General features: G+C 42.4%; 1 protein-coding gene across 3 annotated transcripts in view; it reads left to right on the plus strand.

The window, feature by feature from the left end:
* Nucleotides 1-4,360: 4,360 nt before the first annotated feature.
* RGS22 (regulator of G protein signaling 22) overlaps nucleotides 4,361-21,765 on the plus strand; it is a 77,188-nt gene continuing 59,783 nt past the window's right edge. For 2 of the 3 annotated variants that reach the window (XM_060277686.1, XM_060277687.1), the window contains exons 1-6: nucleotides 4,362-4,926; nucleotides 6,443-6,471; nucleotides 13,304-13,366; nucleotides 15,904-16,128; nucleotides 18,769-18,854; nucleotides 21,358-21,523. In XM_060277686.1, coding sequence (XP_060133669.1) covers nucleotides 4,902-4,926; nucleotides 6,443-6,471; nucleotides 13,304-13,366; nucleotides 15,904-16,128; nucleotides 18,769-18,854; nucleotides 21,358-21,523 — 594 coding nt within the window. In that variant the 5' untranslated portion in view covers nucleotides 4,362-4,901. Of the gene's footprint in view, nucleotides 4,927-6,442; nucleotides 6,472-13,303; nucleotides 13,367-15,903; nucleotides 16,129-18,768; nucleotides 18,855-21,357; nucleotides 21,524-21,765 lie in introns of all 3 variants that reach the window. The other variant, XM_035126309.2, reaches the window with a different exon arrangement.

Below are 21,765 nucleotides of genomic sequence, written 5' to 3' on the forward strand. Positions count from 1 at the left end.
TGCTTAAAAAACTTTAAGGAAGGCAAGTCCACCACCTTTTGAGGAAGTCCATTCCACTGTTGAACAACTGTCAGAAAGGTCTTCCTAATATGTTTAGTTGGAGTGTCCTTTCTTGTAGTTTGAAGCCATTGGTTCAGGTCCTACCATTTGAAGCAGGCCAAAACAAGCTTGTTCCATCTTCCATGTGACAGCCCTTTAAATATTTGAAGATGGCTATCATATCTCCTTTCAGTTTCCTCTTGCCCAGCTCCTTCAACCATTCTTCATAAGGTTTCCAGACCTTTGATCTTGACTGCCTTCCTCTGCACTTGTTCCAGCTTGTCAGCCTCCTTAAATTGTGGTGCCCAGAATGGGACTGTTATGTACTGAGCTGAATCATAGAACAATAGGATCCAGAACCAGCAGTCTGATTGGTCCGCAGGAGCCACCCAATCCAACTCCAGGTGGAAGTGAATCCGCAACCTGATTGGCCTGCAGGAGCAGCCAATCAGGTGGCTGGCAGAAGTGAATCCACAACCTGATTGGCCTGCAGGAGCAGCCAATCAGGCCGCTGGCAGAAGTCAATCCACAAACTGATTGGCCCACAGGTGTAGCCCTGAAGTAGCCAATCACGCAAAGCCCATTGTGTAAATAATGTATATAAGCAGATGGTTTTGGTAAAAGGCCATTCTTCTCTTCTTCTCCTTGATGACTATGAGCTGAATGAAGAGCATGAAATTCACTCTCGACTCCGAGTATATTTCATGGACACAGTCTTCTTTCGTAGCTGAGTAAGATTGTCTTCCATGAACACAGTCTTGTGACTGTGGAGGCCAATTCTGGATCCACACGTCCTTCCACAGTGGGGACATAGGTATCCAAGCAGGAGTTGATGATAAATGGTGAGGATTTGTCAAATGTGCCTTCCTCTTAGCTCATTTCTCCCTTTTGTCCTGAATTTGTGCATCTTCAAAGTCCTTGACGTGCATAGCTGTCCACTTCCGGATTTGAAAATAAGGGATCAGCAGCCTCACCTGTCCTGGGGACAGTCTACGGTATATCTAACAATCCAGGATAGCAGCAAGAAACGGCATTGGAATAAGGGAATTTCCAGCAAAAAAAGGAGAAAGTTGACAGCGGTGGCTTGGAATAAGGGAGTTTCCCGCAAAAAAAGGGAGGGTTGGCAGCTATGCTGATGTGTGTGTTTCCTCTTTCTTCTGCAGTCACATTTGTTGTTGTCCAACTCTTCTTGACCCCATGGACCAGAGCACGCCAGGCACTCCTGTCTTCCACTGCCTCCCGCAGTTTGGTCAGGCTCATGTTGGTACCTTTAAGAACACTGTCCAACCATCTTGTCCTCTGTTGTCCAACATCAGGGTCTTTTCCAGGGAGTCTTCTCATGAGGTGGCCAAAGTATTGGAGCCTCAGCTTCAGGATCACATAGTCGGTGGTTATTTGTCCATAAACCAGTTGTTGCGTGTGGAAATGCCTTGGTGTGTGAGAGAGACACACACACACACAGAGAGCACAATAGTGCTTACCTAAATAAATTATGGGTCAGCATAGATGGCAATTTGTAATGGGCATAAATAAGGGCACAGTGTTTCTAAAATACATAGAAAGAAGATGGCAACTTTAACTGTTTCAACATGAAGTATGTTGAAGCAGATAATGATAACGTTGATATGAGATTTCATAAGAAAGGGGCAAAGAGAACAAGCCATAATAAATCTTTTCCAAAAAAAGTTCTGTCGCAGCATGGAAATATGGTTCCAAATTGCCTATGCTTTTCCATTACAAGAATGAAATTAATTACAGCAGTATCCATGCCATACAAACCCAAGTGATATAAACCAGACACTGAAACGCCTACTCTCTTCCCCCTCTGAGTACTTTAAGTTGCTGCCAGATGATCTTGTGAGAAATGGAGGGCATTCTTTCTTTGTTGAATTTGGACCTTCAGTGGAGCCTGTGCTAAGAGGCGTGTAGGAGGGTTTGGAGTGAGTAGGTTCAGAGTACCAAACATCTTTCTATTCCCTTGGTGTTTGATATCTGACGCTCTTCTGTGCATTGTTCATTGAAATATACTCAATTTCACCGCTAGGGGACATCAAAGATTCATATTCGAAAAATACTTCGCAAAAGCTTTTGGGGGGTGTGTGGAACCTGAACTAATGCTTTTAGGCTATTCAGTGCATCTGTAAACTTAGCATTGTAGGTTCCTGCTCCAGTCTTGCCTGCCAACTATAGCCAATGAGTATTTAATATTTAAAATGTGTTTCCTTTGGCTATCAGTTATAACTTATGGCTCTGAGAAGTCTTTGTTTGTTTCAGTGAGATCATGTTAAAGACCTGGAAGGCAGGAAGAAGCTGGCTCATCAGGACTAAGTTATGACATCTTTCTTAGTCTCCCTAACAGCTCAGCTGGCTTAGTGCGCATAGGAGGACATTTGCTGGAAATAAGAATATTCAGCATAGCTCTGGAAACACAAGTATTCCAATAAGTTGTGGTGTCATTAGGTTGCTGACAAATCCCAGGCTTGTTGCTTCCTTGTGGTGATTGTGAGATTCAATAGCCTAACCATGGGCCTCCAGAACTCTGAGAAATATATCTTCTCGTTTAGTGGATGTTTTGTTGGTCTCTTAGAATTATAAAATAATAATACACTTTGGTCATCAGTAAAGTCAGGTTTCGATATCAATTTCATTGTACAGTAGTGTCAAAAGATTTGTCTTCGTTGGAATCATTATGTTTGTAAAGTGCTATCCAACACAGCTTAGCATAAGAAGCAAATGGGCTACTTAACCTGAGCTGTATATTGATTGCAGTGATAGTTTTATCTGATTTGTCTGAACTCTAGTTGTCTGAAGCTGGGATTCGAGGCAGTCAGAAGCTCAGTATTGTCCACTTATGTTGATGAATTTCATCTGATAATCCCCCACAGATATGGAAGAAGGGTGGACAAGAAGGCTTATTTTTTCCTCTGAGATAGCAAGCCCCCTTGAATGGAGTTGGGCTACTTATGAATAAGCATGAAAGGATTGCACTGACAGCCTCTACTAACAATAAAATAAAATCTGATTTTATTGTTTACTACCAAAGTGCAGGTGACACTGTGGATTAAACCACAGAGCCTAGGGCTTGCCGATCAGAAGGTCAGCGGTTCGAATCCCCACGACAGGGTGAACTCCTGTTGCTCGGTTCCAGCTCCTGCCAACCTAGTAATTCGAAAGCATGTCAAAGTGCAAGTAGATAAATAGGTACCACTCCGGCGGGAAGGTAAACGGCATTTCCGTGTGCTCCTCTGGTTCGCCAGAAGCAGCTTAGTCATGCTGGCCACATGACCCAGAAGCTGTACACCAGCTCCCTCGGCCAGTAAAGCGAGATGAGCGCCACAACCCCAGTCGTCTGTGACTGGACCTAACAGTCAGGAATCCCTTTACCTTTACCAAAGTGTTAACATGCACAAATCCACTGGCATCTTGGACGTTAAATTTCCAATTTATATGGAGAAATATAAATTACAGGCTATTACGGCCACTATGAAAATTAACTTAAAGCGAGTCTACTAATCTCAGCGCAGAGGAGACTGCATGAGTTAAGAAAATAAATGGCAGACAGCCAACCCATGAGCAGAGATAGAAATAAGGGCATAATCAGGAGCAGGGATTCAGAATTAATACTTTAGTGAGACAGTGGAACCCTTTGATGCTACTTACTATTCACCTCTCACTTTTCCATAGCCCAAAGTAAGTTTCCGCAGGATTAAACTATCACTTTTAAACCATCCGTATTTTCACATATCGCTAAAGAGGGCGGGAATGCTAAATGGAGCGGGCCAGCGGGGAGCCTGGAAATCCTTAAAATTAACTCAGTCTCAAAGGGGGAATTAACACTGATTAGAAATGTCATTAGCACCTGTTTCTTTTGCAGAGATATTTTGAATCTCAGCTGTACTAGGATGAATTGTTGGAGGTATTTATTCTGAATCAGTCAATCCAGAGCAAAGGCCATACCCTTTTTGCATTCAAATTATGGCGTGCCTCTTCAAGTAATGGAGAAGACCTTTTGCCCCTGTTTAGCCCTAAACCTAATGGCATCTGCACCAGGATAGTTAATAAAAGTCTGTTCAAAGTTCCTCCATGGAAGGAATGTACGTGCTCCTGCCAGACAGGTCGGCGTTATTTTGAAGCCGAGGGGTCATGACAAAGAGTTGTTTGATTAAAGGAGAGAGGGGGGAGGCTTGCCAGAAGCAAGCGCAGATAAGAATTCTACCCAGTATAATCGTCACCAAGGCAGCATTACGCGTTGCTAAATGCATCACAATATCGGCGAACCAACCCCTCCTCTTGCAGCTGATGGGAGCTGCAAGCAGCGTGGGCAACACCTGGAGGATCCTATCACCAACGCAAGTCTTTGCAGCCGTCTAAACGCAGCGGACTTTTTTTTGGGGGGGGGGGGAGACCCTCAAGCTGTTTCCTAACGGGCTAGGACTGGAGAGGGCGCTGTCGTTTGCAGACCCGACAGGGCGGTCCTGCGCCCCCTCGAGGCTCAAAGTGAAGGCAAGGCACATTGGAAGGAACTGTGCTCATTGGTTCCGCGCGCCTCGCTTTATCCGGCTGGCTAGCCAAGCCGAGAGAAAGCCTTCGCCCCCAAGAAGACAAATGTTTGTTCATGGAGTCAAGAAGCCTTGTTTTCCCTGTGCACGGCCTGCAGCAGCTCCATAGCAACCCAGCTTGGCTGTAATAGCGCCCAGTAACTAGGACAAGTTGCAAACGCCGAGCAATTCGTGCGTGCCTACGCTTAGGCCCGCTGCAGTCTCTTTGCCCCGGGCCCAGCAGAAGTTATTTCCCCGAGCTCCCCTGGGGACCATGAGGCTTTAGCTCAGGCGCTATACAGAGTCAGTGCGCCCATCCTCACCATGCGAGAGAAGAAGCTCACCACGGGTATGTACTGCGGCCGGAGAGCGTGCCAGACAATGAAGAGGATCGGATGTGCTCCGCTTTAATCCAATCACACAGATCATGTTTCAGTGGGAGGGAGAGAGATGGACGCTGAAAGGAAAATACATTGTCAGCCAGCCAAGCCCCACAACCCTAAAGGGCATGTTCACAAGTGATGCTCAGAAGCGCTTTTTAGATTGGAATGCGTCACGTGTGAACATTGCTCTTTCCACCCGGGCCTGCATTAACCTGTGACTTATTGCACAGGGTCAGATACTGAGGCTGTGCAGGGAAAAGCCTAGTTAGCAGGGGTAACTAAGGTCCTACAGGTGTTGTTGCACCCACGCTCATCAGTCTCAGTCATCATGGCCAATGCTCAGGGATGTTGGAAGTTGTGGCCCACAGGTTAGCTGCACCTGTTTTAAAGGTTCCTGGGTTAGAGTCCAGTTCTGTATCCACTGTATCGGCCATCCAGGATTGCCTCTGTTAGCAGGATTCATCCAGGAGTTGAACCCATTAGATTTTGAATGTACTAAGTCAGGCATAGGCAACCTTGGCTCTCCCGATGTTTTGGAAATACAACTCCCATGATCCCTGACCACTGGCCCTGTTAGCTAGGGATCATGGGAGTTTTAGTTCCGAAACATCTGGAGAGCCAAGGTTGCCTAAGTCTGCACTAAGTCCTAGACAAGGATTTAGTGAATTCATCTATGGCGCTTGAAATGAGGATTATTCAACATGCATTGGCAAATGTTCTTAAAAGCCTTCTGCTTTTAATTTTGATGCCACAAATCAAATTATCAAGTGTCTGTGCATCTTATAGGTGGATACTGCAAACTCATAAGTTGGCAGATTCAGTTGTCATTTCCCTAAAGTATATTTCAGGAAACCGTTGTTGTTTTTATTGCTTAGGCCCACTACATGTTTTCACTTCTGTACATCAATTTTTAGAATAATGCATTAGAATTGGCCACTAGCTAGAAAACAAACTCATTCCAAAATGGTTCCTTTGCTTTTAGCTGCAGCTTCACATGCAGGAATCAGCAGGTGAAACTTTTTTGTGTGTGGGTGGTATATAGAGCTAATAAGCAGATGATATGTTAATACTGTATTTGCAAAACAAACTGCTCTTAAATATACAAGAAACAAGCTGATGACAGTTACCAAGGCTAAACTTACACACCCAAACATCCTGAAAAGGGCCTCAGTGAGGTCCCCAATATGGGAATGAGTCCCCCAAAATAATCTATATCTCCACCTCCTCCTTATTGTCCTTTACAAACAAGTATATCAGTCTGTATCTTGCAAATAATCAGGAATATATTTATTTAAAAATTGTGAAATAGCTGCTTTTTGATATGTAAATGGGTTCTTGGTTCTAAAATGTACATTGTTCGCAATATTCACAACGACATTTGCATAGTTAGTGATCATTGATCTCTGGTAAGATTGAAAACAAATGAAAAATGCTTTGGCTGAATAACTTTTATTCCCTTTCTCTTTTTGTGTTGTGTTTCAGTGCCCCCCAGCATAAGAGATGATGAGTTTGTAAGTAAACATTTTTTTTCTCCTGCCCTCAGTTTATAGATGAATCAGGGAGTTATTATAAATATAAATATGATATAAATATAATTGCTATATGTCATGCAATTACTTAAGTGAAGCAAGAGTGGAACAGAGGAGCAACAATACCTCACACTCCACTCCCTATTAGTTGTCATCCACTCAACCAAAAAAAATTAACTTCTTATATCACAAGACAGGGATAGAAATTAGAAAAGATTTCTTTAAACATATTATTTCAAAATTATTATAATTTTCTTTATAATGGTGCACACTTTCCTATGCATATTTTCCTGGAAGTAAGTCACATTGTGTCCAATAGAACTTACTCCTTAGTAAATTGGTATAGGATTAGACCCCAGATGTAAGAAAATTTAAATTACAAAGCAGAGGGGATATTAATTTCAAAATTAGGACAAATTTCAAAATTAGGACAATAGGATAAATTGCATTACCAACTAATTAAACTAACAAAAGCATACTAATTTGTATTAATTACTGCTCTTTTCACATGAGAGCAGTACGTGTGAAAAGGATCTAGGAGTCTTGGTAGACCACAAACTTGACATGAGTCAACAGTGTGATGCAGCAGCTAAAAAAGCCAATGCAATTCTGGGCTGCATCAATAGGAGTATAGCATCTAGATCAAGGGAAGTAATAGTACCACTTTATTCTGCTCTGGTCAGACCTCACCTGGAGTACTGTGTCCAGTTCTGGGCACCACAGTTCAAGAAGGATACTGACAAGCTGGAACGTGTCCAGAGGAGGGCAACCAAAATGGTCAAAGGCCTGGAAATGATGCCTTATGAGGAACAGCTTAGGGAGCTGGGTATGATTAGCCTGGAGAAGAGAAGGTTAAGGGGTGATATGATAGCCATGTTCAAATATATAAAAGGATGTCGTATAGAGGAGGGAGAAAGGTTGTTTTCTGCTGCTCCAGAGAAGCGGACACGGAGCAATGGATTCAAACTACAAGAAAGAAGATTCCACCTAAACATTAGGAAGAACTTCCTGACAGTAAGAGCTGTTCGGCAGTGGAATTTGCTACCAAGGAGTGTGGTGGAGTCTCCTTCTTTGGAGGTCTTTAAGCAGAGGCTTGACAGGTATATGTCAAGAATGCTTTGATGGTGTTTCCTGCTTGGCAGGGGGTTGGACTGGATGGCCCTTGTGGTCTCTTCCAACTCTGATTCTGTGAATTAAAGGTTTGCCAGATATGCATTTAATTACTAGACACATACCTGCAGTGCAATCCTATTCTTGTCTATTCAGAATTTCAGTGGGACTTACTTCCAGTAAACATGTATAGGATTGCAACCTTAGGCACACATTTTTTAAATTTTAATTTTACCTGCTCTTCACCAGCAGGTCCCAAGGCAGGTTAAAGCAATTTAAAGTTCAAAATTAAAAACAGTTTAAACAGATTACAATCAGATTACAATCACGGGAATAGGGTGGGCCCTGAAATAAGATAAGATAACAAAGGTTTAGGTTGTAACTGCAGCTGAAATGCTGCATGTTAATATCATCCATCATTTCCCTTAAACATGTAGCTCTCATAGTGTTGTTACATTGCGGCTTTAAGAGCTTGGCCCTGTCAACACTTTCCCATTTTTCTTTTACCCACCCACTTTTTGTATAGGCTTAAATATAGTAAGGTTTTTCTTTCCCCTTTATCTTTGCAAGGTATAGATGGCATCACAAGGCGAGCAAGTCCCCATGAAAATTGACTTACCTGTTCTTTGAGCCCTCTCCCCAGTTAGCTAGGGATGTCAGAGAATTCCAATGAAATTGGAAATGGAAATAGCTACAGTTAAGAAGCTCATCTATGGTCAGGAGTGGAAATCAGTCAAGTGAATACGATCAGTATTCATTCACTTGGTTGTTGTGGTTTTTTTGAAGTCTGCAAATGATGCATAATTAATGATTAAGTCATTTTTATGTTGTTTTGATGTTTCCTTTACATGGAAATGAATATACCGGTAAGTTACATGAATAGTTACCTAACTGATACAATTTATGTTAAATAGTGGACAGTGAGATGAGTATGGTAGCATTTGGCAGAAACCCAAATGCAGCGGAAAGGAAACAGTACTGATTAAGATGAATACAGGTCAGAATAGAAGTCTCTGCTATCTTACATCCTTGAAGAGGAGATAGTCCGTTTCTAGTGCTTTTACTTGTCTTTGCTGCTAGCTCAAACTCAAGGCTCAGGCAAAAAAAATAGCAAAATTATTGATAAAATACTTGGTACATTTTGCCTCAGTTCTAGAAAGGTGGGATAGCTCCCTGTAGGCACAGCCAGGACTGATCCAGAATGTACTAAGTGCTGTATTATCAAAGGGTTCGAAGCACTCTGTTATTAAATCTGCCTGAGATGAGGACACAACGACCCTTGGATGAGTTTTTACGCAATAGGGAAGAGAAGGGAGGTAACAATATCCCAAATTGCAGTCGCTTCCAGATGACCTGTTTATATTAAGCATTTGTTCTGATTTGCAGGAAGATTAGATGACCTTGTGTCAAAGCAAGTGCTACTCACAATTCCAAGTGTATTTCCTCATCACTTTTCTTATTTTAAGACTCCAGTCTTTTAGGGAAATGGATTTGTTGCGCAAGACTTCCCAGGGACGTTTCCCATCAGTGTAACATAAAGTGTTAGCAATAACTTCCTCCTGTTGAACTTCTGTCATACAATTGTTAAAAGCAAACGTATTCGTACAAGATGGATCAAGGTTTCCCAGGATTGTTCTTTAGTCAGAAAAAAAAGATTTGTGTTTCTACCAGCACCAAGGGACAACAACTAAATCCAAAGATAAACAGAATCTTAAATTAGAAGTTTCAAGGCTTCGGTTCAAAACGTAATTGCTCAAATCTAATTCTTATGGAATTTTGAGTAACTTGTGAAACACATTGACGTGATATCTGCAGCTGTTTTCATCTGAGAAGATTAAGCCTTAAATTGTAAGATGTGAATTGGGAATTGCTCCCTCCAAAATCTACTTTATTCCTTCTCTCCCCTTCTCTCTATTTCCCCCCCTCTGATGCTGCCATTGTTGCAAGGGGAGTAAAGGTGGATTTTTAAAAGGGGAATAACAATTAACAATCTATGGGGAAGTTTTGTTTATATTAAAAAATAAAAGATAATTCCATTAATATGCTAAATGTGTGTAAAATGTAGTAAAATATCTTAATTGATACAATTTGTATATATTTCTTACCCATATTTTAGTCCCCTAAATAACATGGTTATGGCCAAATAAAAGCACACGTCTGCATCTTTCTAAAGGGTTTCTAATTCCTCTGTTAAGAAGCGATTTGTTTTATACAGTTCCCTGGGGACAGAAAAATCTGCATTTCTTGTTTAATTTTTCAAATCCAGTCATCTGCAATGGGGTGATTTCTAAACTATCTGCATATGATGACTGAATAAACATGAAATATGGCAGTTTATTGACTGTGGCCTGTTTCTAATAATTTTTCATGCAAAACACAACTAAGCATTTAAGACTCAGATCATTGCCTGTTTTAGTGTGCTGCTGTGTGAAGCCCATTAATCTCAGAGGTTTACACAGAGATTGTTACGCTTTGAGATCATCATTATCTAATCACGTGAGAAATGTGTTTGCAATGGGGATGTCAAGGCCAGGATGGGGCTGTGGCGATTGTACCTCAATCCAGTTATTGACATTCTGAAGTCAGCGGCCTGACCGGGAAACTGCATGCTGAAAATGTGCTGCTGTCTTCTACCAGGCTTGATCTTAAGACTAGACCTGGCTGAGCCAGGCTTTTTACTTCCTGCCAATCCCAGGCTTATGCTTCACAGAGGCTCCTGTTCCCTTCTCACCAGGGCAGTGGCAGACTTTGGGCACTCAAATTTCAGTAGTGCCTGTGTGGCACCAAAATTTGGTTCCCCCAGCTTCTCGCTCTACATACTAAATTATAGTTGCTGTGCTAATAATAATAATAATAATAATTTATTTATACCCCACCCATCTGGCTGGGTTTCCCCAGCTACTCTGGGCGGCTTCCAACAGAAAAATAAAATAAAATAATCTATTAAACATTAAAAGCCTCCCTAAACAGGGCTGCCTTCAGATGTATTCTAAAAATCTGGTAGCTGTTTTTCTCTTTGACCTCTGAGGGGAGGCGTTCCACAGGGCGGGTGCCACTACCGAGAAGGCCCTCTGCCTGGTTCCCTGCAACTTGGCTTCTCGCAACGGGGGAACCGCCAGAAGGCCCTCGGTACTGGACCTCAGTGTCCGGGCAGAACGATGGGGGTGGAGATGCTCCTTCAGGTATACTGGACCGAGGCCATTTAGGGCTTTAAAGGTCAGCACCAACACTTTGAATTGTGCTCAGAAACGTACTGGGAGCCAATGTAGATCTTTCAAGATGTGTTCTGTGGTCTCAGCGGCCGCTTCCAGTCACCAGTCTAGCTGCCGCATTCTGGATTAATTGTAGTTTCCAGGTCACCTTCAAGGCTTGACATCCTGTGTGACTGAACCAGTGGCACTCCCCTAAATCTGCCTCTGAGCAGGATAGGCCCTATCCTCAATCTTAAGATTTCTAGTTTGGGAACTAGAGGTTTGTGCAAGCCTCTAAATCCCAGCATCTGGCACCAATGTGGTCCAGATGTTTTTAGGTAGGTATGAGAAATTGAAATAGGAAGATGAATGTAGTTGCCTTCTGATAATAATTCCAATGTCCTTTATTTTAAAGGTAGTTATTTTCAGGTGGAGGTGGGTCATTTCTCTGAACGGATTGTCTGGAGAAACATGCCATAATTCTAGTCATTGGGAGAAAGACGGTTGGGTGGTAGAACACATGCTTTGAATGTAGAAGGCCCCTGGAGAGCCCTGATTCCTTTTGTTATAAGGATCAGGTAGCAAGGACAGACCTGTGCTAGAGACCCCTGAGTACTTCCAGGTATGGACGGTTTAGCAGCAGTCAATCATTAGGGCCAGCCAGTCCAAGGCATTTTGCTGCCTGAGGCAGAGGACAAGTGGTGCTAAGAGAGAGGAACAGTTGAGGGGCTCAAAAGGGATAGAGGTTGCTGCTGCTGCCCCCCTCTCAAGCAACCCTAATCGAATGATCAAGCCATTTCCGGCGTTTCTTCTATTATCTGGACTAGGAACTGTTCTGTTACACTTCTAATAGTCACCAAGTTAGTAGCCCCCCCCCCCCAATTTCCTCAACCCCAAATGTTTGAGGGAGGCATGATTTTCATTGAGACCATTGTGTGTGGGGAAAGGGTATTTAAATACACCCTCACTGCATTCCCCATCACAATTGCCCCCTACTTCAGAGGGGCAGAGGAGGAAGGTATCAGGGCAATTCTGTTTGAAGAGCGAAGAGCTAAAGTGATGGAGCTGATTCCTAGAGAGGAGAGGCAGACCACAGAGAATGAAAATGGCTAGAGCAATCAGCAACAGCCATGTGAGGGAATTGCATAGCTACTGCATTGAGTTAAAAATAGAAGATGGAAACCATGAGAGGAGAGGGCACAAATGGAAAGGAATGGATACGAAATGGATACAGTGAAATAAGAATGGCTACGAAAGCTTATGCAATATGCAGAAATGGCGAAACTTACCAGAAAAATAAGAAATCAAGATAACAAACTTTTTATAAAAGAATGGAAAAGGTTTATTGAATATTTACAAAAAGAACTGTAAACAGATAAGAACATTGGCAGGATTATTGTAATAACCTGCAGTTTTATGAGTATATATTTAAAGTAGATGAATTAAGCTACCGTAATTTGGATATGCAGAAAATATTAAAAATAAATTTAAGGAACCACAGAAAGAGAGGGAAGGAAGTCAAGTTTTGAAATGTTAAAATGATTATAAAATTCCTGGAATGTATAGAACTGAAAATCATAAAATAAATAATAAAAAAGAAACCACGAGAGGAGAATCTTTCATAAAATGTGAGCGAACAAGGTAGTAGTAAATGTTCTGTAGTAAATGTCCAGTAAGCAGCTGCTGGCCGTATATTGGGCCAGATAATTTATCCTTCTAATCTAGTATGGTTTAGTCCAGGCATCCCCAAACTTCGGCCCGCTAGATGTTTTGGACTACAATTCCCATTTTCCCCGACCACTGGTCCTGTTAGCTAGGGATCATGGGAGTTGTAGGCCAAAACATCTGGAGGGCCACAGTATGGGGATGCCTGGTTTAGTCTGACAATACTGAACTAAATGGACAAACGGTCTCACCTGGTGTGGCAGCCTCCTATCTACCTGTAAAGAAAGTTGAAAACAATTCACAAACAGCAAACTGACAGTATGGAAATTGCCAACCCCTCTAAGAAGGCAGCAATTTCCACTCCAACCTACATTCATCACAATCTGCACTGTTTCTGTTGAACCAAATTTTACATTATTAGTTTTGCCGCCAACTGTTGAATGTAAATTATATAACTTGCATTCGTTTCGTAGACATCTGAAAGCAGCCCTGTTTCTGGAAGCTTTTAATATTTGATGTTTTGTTGTGCTCTTTTATATTTTACTGGAAGATGCCGAGTGTGGCTGAGGCAACCCAGTGAGATGGGCGGGGTACAAAAATAAATTATTGTTATTGTTACTCAGTGTAAAGGAAATGTAAAAGCAGATTATAAAAATAATTAACCACATGTTGTTTGCAGACTTGTGAACAAATACAAATCATATTTAACTGATTTCCATTCCTGAAGAACATGCACGCTGCAGCAATTTTTGCTACCTTTTCAATTCCCCAACACCCCTACTTCTGTTAGATGTAAACTGCTCTTGCTTCATCACATCACATAGTTTTGTTCTTTTTGGCCCTTGCAGGAGGATTATTTAGCAACCGATGATATGCTTGTAGACTTCTTTAATGAATTCTTGAATCTCCCCGTAAGTATGTTGATATAAACTTTTCCTTAAACACTTACTGTGAATATTAACTGGTTTATGAGATAATATAGGGTAATAGGGTGACGTCTGTATTCTTGAAGTGGAATAGGTGAAGTGGAATAGCCCTTCCCGCTTGCCTCCAGGTCACTGCAGATTCTAAACTGCATTTCCGAAGTGTGAGCGCACATAGTTGGTTGCCCATGAAAATATCACAGAGAGAATGTTGACTTTGTAAGAATTATCTCATGCGGGAAACCCCAGTGGGTTTCCAGGTTGAGAGAACAATGCTACAATGCATGTCAAAGCAACAAAATGGAACGTGGCTGTTGAGAAATCCTGACCTCATCATGATTTGATTTTCTCAGGAGGGTTTTCTCTTGTCAACATTAATGTGGTTAATGTGAACATTTTTATATTTCCAGTTTGACTCTCCTGCAGCTCATCGCACATCGTTACTCGGGAAGAATGTGACGCCCCTGTTAAAACACCATTACAATTTGGCCTTTTATCTTTGTTGTGCTTATGCAGCCGTTGCCTAGAAACAGGACCCAGCATTACTATGTAGGCAAGAGGTTAAATTAAGGAATAGCATTGGGCTGAATGTCATCTACCCCAGGAAGCATGCGCTTGAGGAGAAAGAATTGTTGCTAGCCTACATAGATGCCAGAAGTGATCATCTGACAAAATTAACCAATACATTGTGATTTTTGTATAGTGGGGGATTTCAGTGCTATGGTGGTCGTTGGATGGCCTATTTCTAAGTGGCAAAGAATGGCACTTCTTGCATAGAAATTACATCAGAATTGAGATCTTTTTAGTAAGTTTATTCATAGGCGTGGCTTGAGCATAATGCTAAGCCATGGTTTGTTTAGCCAGGTGGCTTAACTGAAATGCACTAGCTCCTGGGGAGGAGATCATAGCCCTTTTGCTCCTCCCTTGGTTTTTGGTTCATTGGGGCATGTCAGCTAAGCCAAGGTTTGTTTTAGTTTGTTGTCTAAACCTGGGATTATGGTTGAGGTCTCTCTTCCTTAACCGCAATCTGTACCCAAGGTTCGTCATATGTTTACTGGTCATGATTAAGAAAGGGAGACCTTAACCATGATCTCGTGTGTAGTTGATACACTAAGCCAAACCTTGGCTTAGCTGGCATCCCACACTGACGTAAAAAGCCCAGGCAGGAGGTAAGTGAACGTGAGCTCCTCTTTGGGAGCCAGCATATTCATGTAGTCACAGTAAGCCATACACCAGGGGGGCAGAGATGGATTTAGTTCCCCCAACTGTCAACCAAGTGATCAGCACTGTTCTACTCATATGTTCAGCCGTGCTTGTGCAATGCTCTGGGATGCAAAATGTGAGGCGTCTCGTCCAATACCACTGAACCCTTTTGCATGTGTGAGGCCCAGTTCAGAAGAGTGAAGTCAGTTGTTGAATTCGGGAATGTGCCTTTGATTAACTTAGTAGTTTGGTGCTAATCATACTGGCGAAGGCAATTGGTTGTTTCATTCCATTCCTGTATATATCATGTAAGTGATTGGTGGTGAAGCATCCAAAATGACAATACGATTTATATTTAAAACATTGTTATTGGCATCTTTTTTTAACTACATTAAAGGAACCAGATGTTTTCAATTTTGCTAATTGGAATGCATGTTGGAAAATGGGCCCTTGGGCTCTACAGCTAGGGACTGAATTAAAAATAGATACAAGTGATTAATTAATGTTATCCTTGGTTAGTTTTCTATGTAAATATTGTACAGCTAAAATTATCTAGTGTCTATTCAAATAGCTCCAGATTATGGAATTTACGTGCTTCATTTGCATGCTCATATAAACTAGCAAGGGTTCAACGATTTGGAATTTATTGTTATTATTTGTGTTTCTCTCCTCTTTAAATAACTGCAGGAAACTTTAAATTCTTACGTTGCAGACTGTATAATTAGGTTCCCGCCTACCCAAAGTTAAGAAATGTCAAAATAACATAAACGAAAAGGGAGGAGAAGGAGGGTCACCAGCCACCAGATGCCCATAACCAGTAAGGTTTCTATGTTGACAGTGCACGAAAGATCTTTCTAGTAAGTTTAGAAGGTGAAAGGCAGGGGGAAGTGGAATCTGTGGGCCTCCAGGTGTAGCTAGGCTCCAGCTCCCATCAGCCCCAACCATCATGGTGAAGGGTCAGGGATTATGGGAACTGGGGGTGTCCAGCAACATCTGGAGGCCCACAGGTTCCATATCCCCGGTGAAGGGTCACAATCTCAGAATGTTCTAAAGCAAAACCTAATGCCATCAACAACAAAAAATCAGCGAGAAACCCATCCAGAATGCAAATGACTACATCACATGGGTTGAAAGGAATAGAAAGAAAGCCCGATCCTATACAAGCCTACTCAAATGTAAGTCCCACCGAACTCCAGAGAACTTGCACTCAGGTAAGTAAGCAGCTGGACTTCCATCCTCAGGAACACCCACCAATACACAGCTGTACTGCAACCGATCAGTGCTGTGATAATTATTATAATCTTTACGTTTTGTTGTTGTAGACCTTTGCAGAGCCAGTTAAGTTTAATCCTGACTTTGGCGTTTTTGAAGTTACTACCGATGCCCCACAGCATCTGGAAAACCAGCTGAAAAAGATGTTGCGTGAAAAGAAACCTCGGAATCCCATTTACGATGTCATAAGGCCAGCAAAGCAAGAAATTCCAGACCTCAGACCTGTTCCCCCTCCCCCACCAGTGTTAAATTTTGACCCGAATTATTCCACAATGGTAAGATGATGATTGGTATTGTTTTTTTAATTGTTGTTCTTATGCATTTAAGAGGTATTAACCCAATATGCTGTGCTATGTATTAGCAATTCCAAAATCTTTATCCAATTGGTGTGGTCCTGTGTTTAACCAATTGGTGGCTTTAGGAAGGCAGGGCTGGGGCTGGGGCATCAAATTTTGGCCTTGCACTGGGTGCTATATTACCAAGGGCTGCCCCCTGCATGATCATAGAGCCTGCCATACAGTATTATGTTTACAGTTTTACGTATTATGCTTTGCACATCCCCACTGGAGGAATGCAGGGAAATGAAAGGGGGCATTGGTGGACACGATCTCACCCTCTCCTTTCAAGCTTTCATATGCATTTGCTGTGTGATAAGGGCTTAATATTTATTTAATAGGATGGCTGCCCTTATAATCTGCTTAACAACAACAACAACAACACTTTCAGTGCAATGCCAAATAGGCTTACAAAGGAATAGACCCCAGTGAACAGTTAAACATGCATAGGATGACCATATTATTAAATTTAGAACATAACTTTGGACGTTTGTTTTCCCTTAGCATGATAAATCTGACTTTGGCATTATCATCTTTTCTCAGGAACACTGCAGACAAAAGGCTGGAATTTGTTTCAGCTGAACATAAATAATTACAAATTTATTTTCTTACATCCAGAAAAATTGGCCAAAATAAAGAAGCGGTCTTCAGTCTTTCCAGGAACCATTATCAGTAAACCATAGGGGGCATATTCTAACAGGAGAAGAACAGCCATCCTTTGCCTCTGCAAAAAGTATTATGTGATCCATGGCCAACATCAGCATTCATTATTCTGGGACGTTGTTTAGAGTGAGGCTTCCCCCCTCTCCTCTGCAGATGTTCAGGGGCACCAGGGAGCATGCTTCCCACACAACCCTATAGAACCAAATGAAGGTTGCCAAGTAGCAGGGCTTCTTGAATTTCACTATTTCCTTTGGGAACAATTCCTTGCCACTTAGAATAGACACAAAGAAGCAATTTCGGGCCAATGCGGTGACTATTAATGAAAATGTAAAAGTGCTTGTGGTGTTTGTGTTTACTTACAAAGTCCTAGACAACCTACCAAAATACCTTAAGCACTGTCTGATTCCTTATGCTCCACCTTGATCACTGCTCTGATGGGGCACTTCTGGTGGTTCCCCCCACACCCCCGAGGTTTTCTTGGCCTTTACTATGGATGGAGCCTTTAATGTGACAGACCCTGCTGCCCTGTGGAGCTCCCTGTCAGTAGAGGTTCAGGAACCAGCCCTGCCTTATTTTAGATATCCTCTGAAAACTGTATTGTTTAGACAGGCCTTTTTTTATTTTTCACTAACCCATATTCACTGATGTTTTATTGATTTTTTTAGTTAAGCTTTTACTGATTTCATTATATATATCGTAAGCTATATACTGTCTTGTTATACTTTCGTGAAAGTGCAAATTAGAAATACTTCATTAAATAAAAATACATAAATAAACGCTCAGCTGAAGGGTGGGAATGAAATCCTGCTCAGACCCTTGCAGAGAGCAGATTCGAAGTCTTCATTCACCAGCTGATGAATTGAGACTACAGTCCTGCTGGGTACTGCTTCGGAATCAGTGTGGGACTGTTTGAAAGCCCTTTTGCAAATATCCCTGCATTGCTATTTAAAAGTCTGGCTTTCAAAGATTCAAAGAGCAGCATGGAGCTGTTTCCAAAAGGGCTTTCAAACAGCCCTGTGCTGCGCTTTGAAGTCTTGACAACCAGGGCTTCAAAGTGCAGTATCATCTGGTATCATGGTGACATTAGATGACTGACAGGTAGATGGGCCCAAGCACCTGTCATATTTGGCCTGCCATAGTTGGGAAGATAAGAATCTGGTCCACCAGCCAGAAGATGTTCTCCCATCCCTGCTCTAGCATGTTGTTTTCAGCTCACCCTGCATTTCAAAGAAGGCATGCATGATTAACTGCAACATCACAAAAAAGGAGACAAAATACTCCACCAATTTGAATGTGGTGATTCATATATAGAGATGTAAATTTAGAAATGATAACTATAATTTAAATAGGAATGTGCTCTATCTCACTCTGATGGGGGAGACTTGTGACACGTGTTGCTGCTCAGTCTGCTGTCCTAGTGTTGCTGTCAATGGGCAACTTTAAAGCTCCCTCTCTCCTTTTCTAATTTTTATTTATTCTTAAATCAGTCTTGGACTGGACAGCTGTCAAACAGAAGATGCATTCAATTAGACTGCTTCTTTCAGAGCTTTTGGCAGGTGAAAGATAGGGAGCTCTGTGCCAGTGGGGTGGTGGGTGGGGGTGGCTAGCAGGGTGTGGAGCAGAGGACCACTTCTCCCTATTCTAATCTCCTCCACAGACCATCACAATGTGGGGTATGGATTCCTCTGAAATCCAATGATTTTCAAATTATACCTTTGGATCTCAAGCTGTCTCCACTGCTGCCAAATTATGACTTGCCCCCTCTTCCACCATGGCTTCATAAAGTTCTGCCAGACTGCTGGTGAAGGGAGTTAGGATTGCTCCCTTAGTCTCTAAGCAAATCTGTTTATTGACTACATGGCATATGATACCTGAAGTGAAAGATAATTTACAAAAGTTTTTATGTGTGTATGTTAGTGTCTGGACCGAGAGCAGGCTATTGCGTGGATTAAGAAGGAGAGATTCCCATCGTTTTTAGAGAGCGACTGTTACTTTGAATACAGGTACTGCAACTTCTAATTGGATTGCAGGTTTTTAAAGCTGTACATTTCTCTTGAACAAATATGATAATAATTCTCAGATACTTTTGGCCTAGCTTACATATTTTAATGATTTCTGTGAATAATGAAACTGATGCTGTTTTTATGGCCTCTCATTCTGTAATTTTTACAGGCAGTCCTAATTTATCGCCTGTACACGATGTTCCACATTTAATCATTACCGAACTTTACTGGTATGCATGTGTTTAATCAATAGATCTCTCCCGCAGCCTTCCCACTGTGGCTCATTTTGCCTGATCTGCTCCGTATATCTCTGTGCCTTTCTTTAAAACACAAATTGCAACTGCATCTAAGTCAGAGGTGGGGAACCCATGGTCCTCCAGATGTTGTTTGATTGCAGCTTCCATCTTCACTGATGTTGTCTGGGGCTGATGAATGTTAAGGACGTGAGGAGATGCTGCTGGATCAAGACAAAGGACCAACCATTCCAGCATCCTGTTCTCACAGTGGACACCCAGATAGATGCCTATGCAAGAACACAGCAGCATCCTCCCCTCCCGTGGTTTCCAGCAACGGGCATTTAGAGGCATACTCTGGAATCCAACAATTTATGGCAGGCCACAGGTTTCCCTGTCCCTGATCTAAGAGGAGGTGTAGACATAATCCAGGGAAGGAGGGTGCTGTAGCTCAGCAGTAGAGCATGTGTTCTATCATGCAGAAGGTCCCAGCTTCAGACTCTGGCATCTCCAAGTAAGGAGAAGACTCCTGTCTGAACCCTTCAGAGCTGCTATCAGTCAATGTTGATAGGACTGAGCTAGGTGGACCAGTAGTCTTATAGTAAGGCAGCTTCCTTAACCATGGTTAAGAGAAGCGGGAGTGTCATGGGCTTCCTCCCTCAGCCTCCCTCATTTTGTGGCAGATCCTCTTTGCATGGTTTAAAGGTAAAGGTAAAGGGACCGCTGACCATTAGGTCCAGTCGTGACCGACTCTGGGGTTGCGGCGCTCATCTCGCGTTATTGACCGAGGGAGTCGGCGTATAGCTTCCAGGACATTTGGCCAGCACGACAAAGCCGCTTCTGGCGAACCAGAGCAGCACGTCAGAGTGCAAGTAGATAAATAGGTACCACTCCAAGCGGGAAGGTAAATGGTGTTTCCATACGCTGCTCTGGTTCGCCAGAAGCGGCTTTGTCATGCTGGCCACATGACCTAGAAGCTGTACGCCGGCTCCCTCGGTCAATAACGCGAGATGAGCGCCGCAACCCCAGAGTCGGTCACGACTGGACCTAATGGTCAGGGGTCCCTTTAATACGAATATAAAACCTGCAAGGCAGATGATTGGCAATTGTGTGCAAGCACCAGGGGCAGCAATGCCTCTAACCTACTATTTTCTTTAGGGGGGGGGGAATCTAGCCACTGTTTGTTTAGTTGTTTAAAAATATTTCTATACTGCCCTTCAGCAGAGCTTCCAGGGTAGTTTACAAAAACAGAGTCTGTAGCCAGGGGCGTCAAGAAAACTATAGAGGAAATGGAAGTGATTGATGGCAGAAAATACATATATTTGTTTTACAATAAGTACAAGGAGATCAAGGCAAACGGAACAGCTGCTTCCATGCGGTTTGGCGTTGGTTCTGCCCGCCTTGATTTCTAAAGCTGTTTTTAGTGTGGAGGAGCTGTTATTTTTAATGTTTTTACTTGTTATAATTTATTGGATTTGTTTTATTTTGCTTTGAACATCTCCATTGAAGGGGGAGAGTGTGTTGTCCAATTTTATTGTAAATAAAATAAAAAATAATTAATTGCTACAGTTTAGTGCTCCAAAGGTTTCTAAATGGGGACTCTGGCAGGCAGGGTCTGAGTGCCTGACTCAGTGCATCAGCAGGGCAGCTGACAAACAGAGGGAAACATAGGCCTATACTCTGGCACTACAGCTCCAGCGGAGGACTGGAGGATGTACTGCAGCTTTCAGCCCAGGGGGGGATCAGGTGACATGAGCCAATGGGGTTCCAGCTGGCCATACATACTGACTGATCCTGGTTTGACTCCTTCGTCAGTGCTACCTGTAATTTTGTTTGTAAACCAATTAGAGCCCAGATGGAATCTGCTAACTTGCAATCTATCTCCAGAATGACCTGAGGCTAAGGTCACGCTGTATTTACAGGGTATCCTTCTGTCACTTTTAGCAGCTTCCCAGAGATGCATATTTAGGTGCATCTGCTGCTTTTCCAGCCCAGCAATCCTCCATGTCCTTGCACCTAACACCTCTTCTTCTTAGTCTGCTATAGTGAAAAACAATATCCCCTGCTTTCCCTAGCAGATAGGAGGAATGAGCGACCGGGCAGTAGACTGAAATAAGCATTGTGGGAGGGGTTCTCTGGGTTGCATCCTGACAAGGCCATTTGCTAAAGTGTCTCCTAACATTTTTGTTTCTTTAAGAGAACAGTAATGCTGCTGCTAAAACCAGTTAGATAATCTAAGCAAGCATACAATATTTGTCACCTCGCTGTAGGTTAGCTAAGCTGATATCGCAGGTGGAGTGGAGCAGAACTGGTGTCAACATTGTTATAGATAAAACGTATTATCCTTGGTTCAGCAAAAGCCTACCACCCTCAGAAGCCTCTGAAGAGAATGAAAATGACTTAATTATGAAAAAGTTCTACGTCTCTCTTGGCCAGGTAAAATAGATGCCGTGTGACTTAAACAGGTGCAGGATAGCCTTTCCCCCTGTGTACAGCTGTATCTCTCCTTGCAACCTGCATGAAATTTGGCTAAGACTTTGGACCACAGGTTGACTATCTGTGTCTTACTATGTTGCATTCATTATTTTTAGAATTGTGTAATCTATTTGATACCCCCCTTTTAAAAATAGTTTTTTTTGCTGATTATTTGTCATTTGTATATGTGTATTGTTCTGTTC

The sequence above is a fragment of the Zootoca vivipara genome, chromosome 8, assembly GCF_963506605.1.
Source record: "Zootoca vivipara chromosome 8, rZooViv1.1, whole genome shotgun sequence".
Classification (NCBI taxonomy): Eukaryota; Metazoa; Chordata; class Lepidosauria; order Squamata; family Lacertidae; genus Zootoca; species Zootoca vivipara.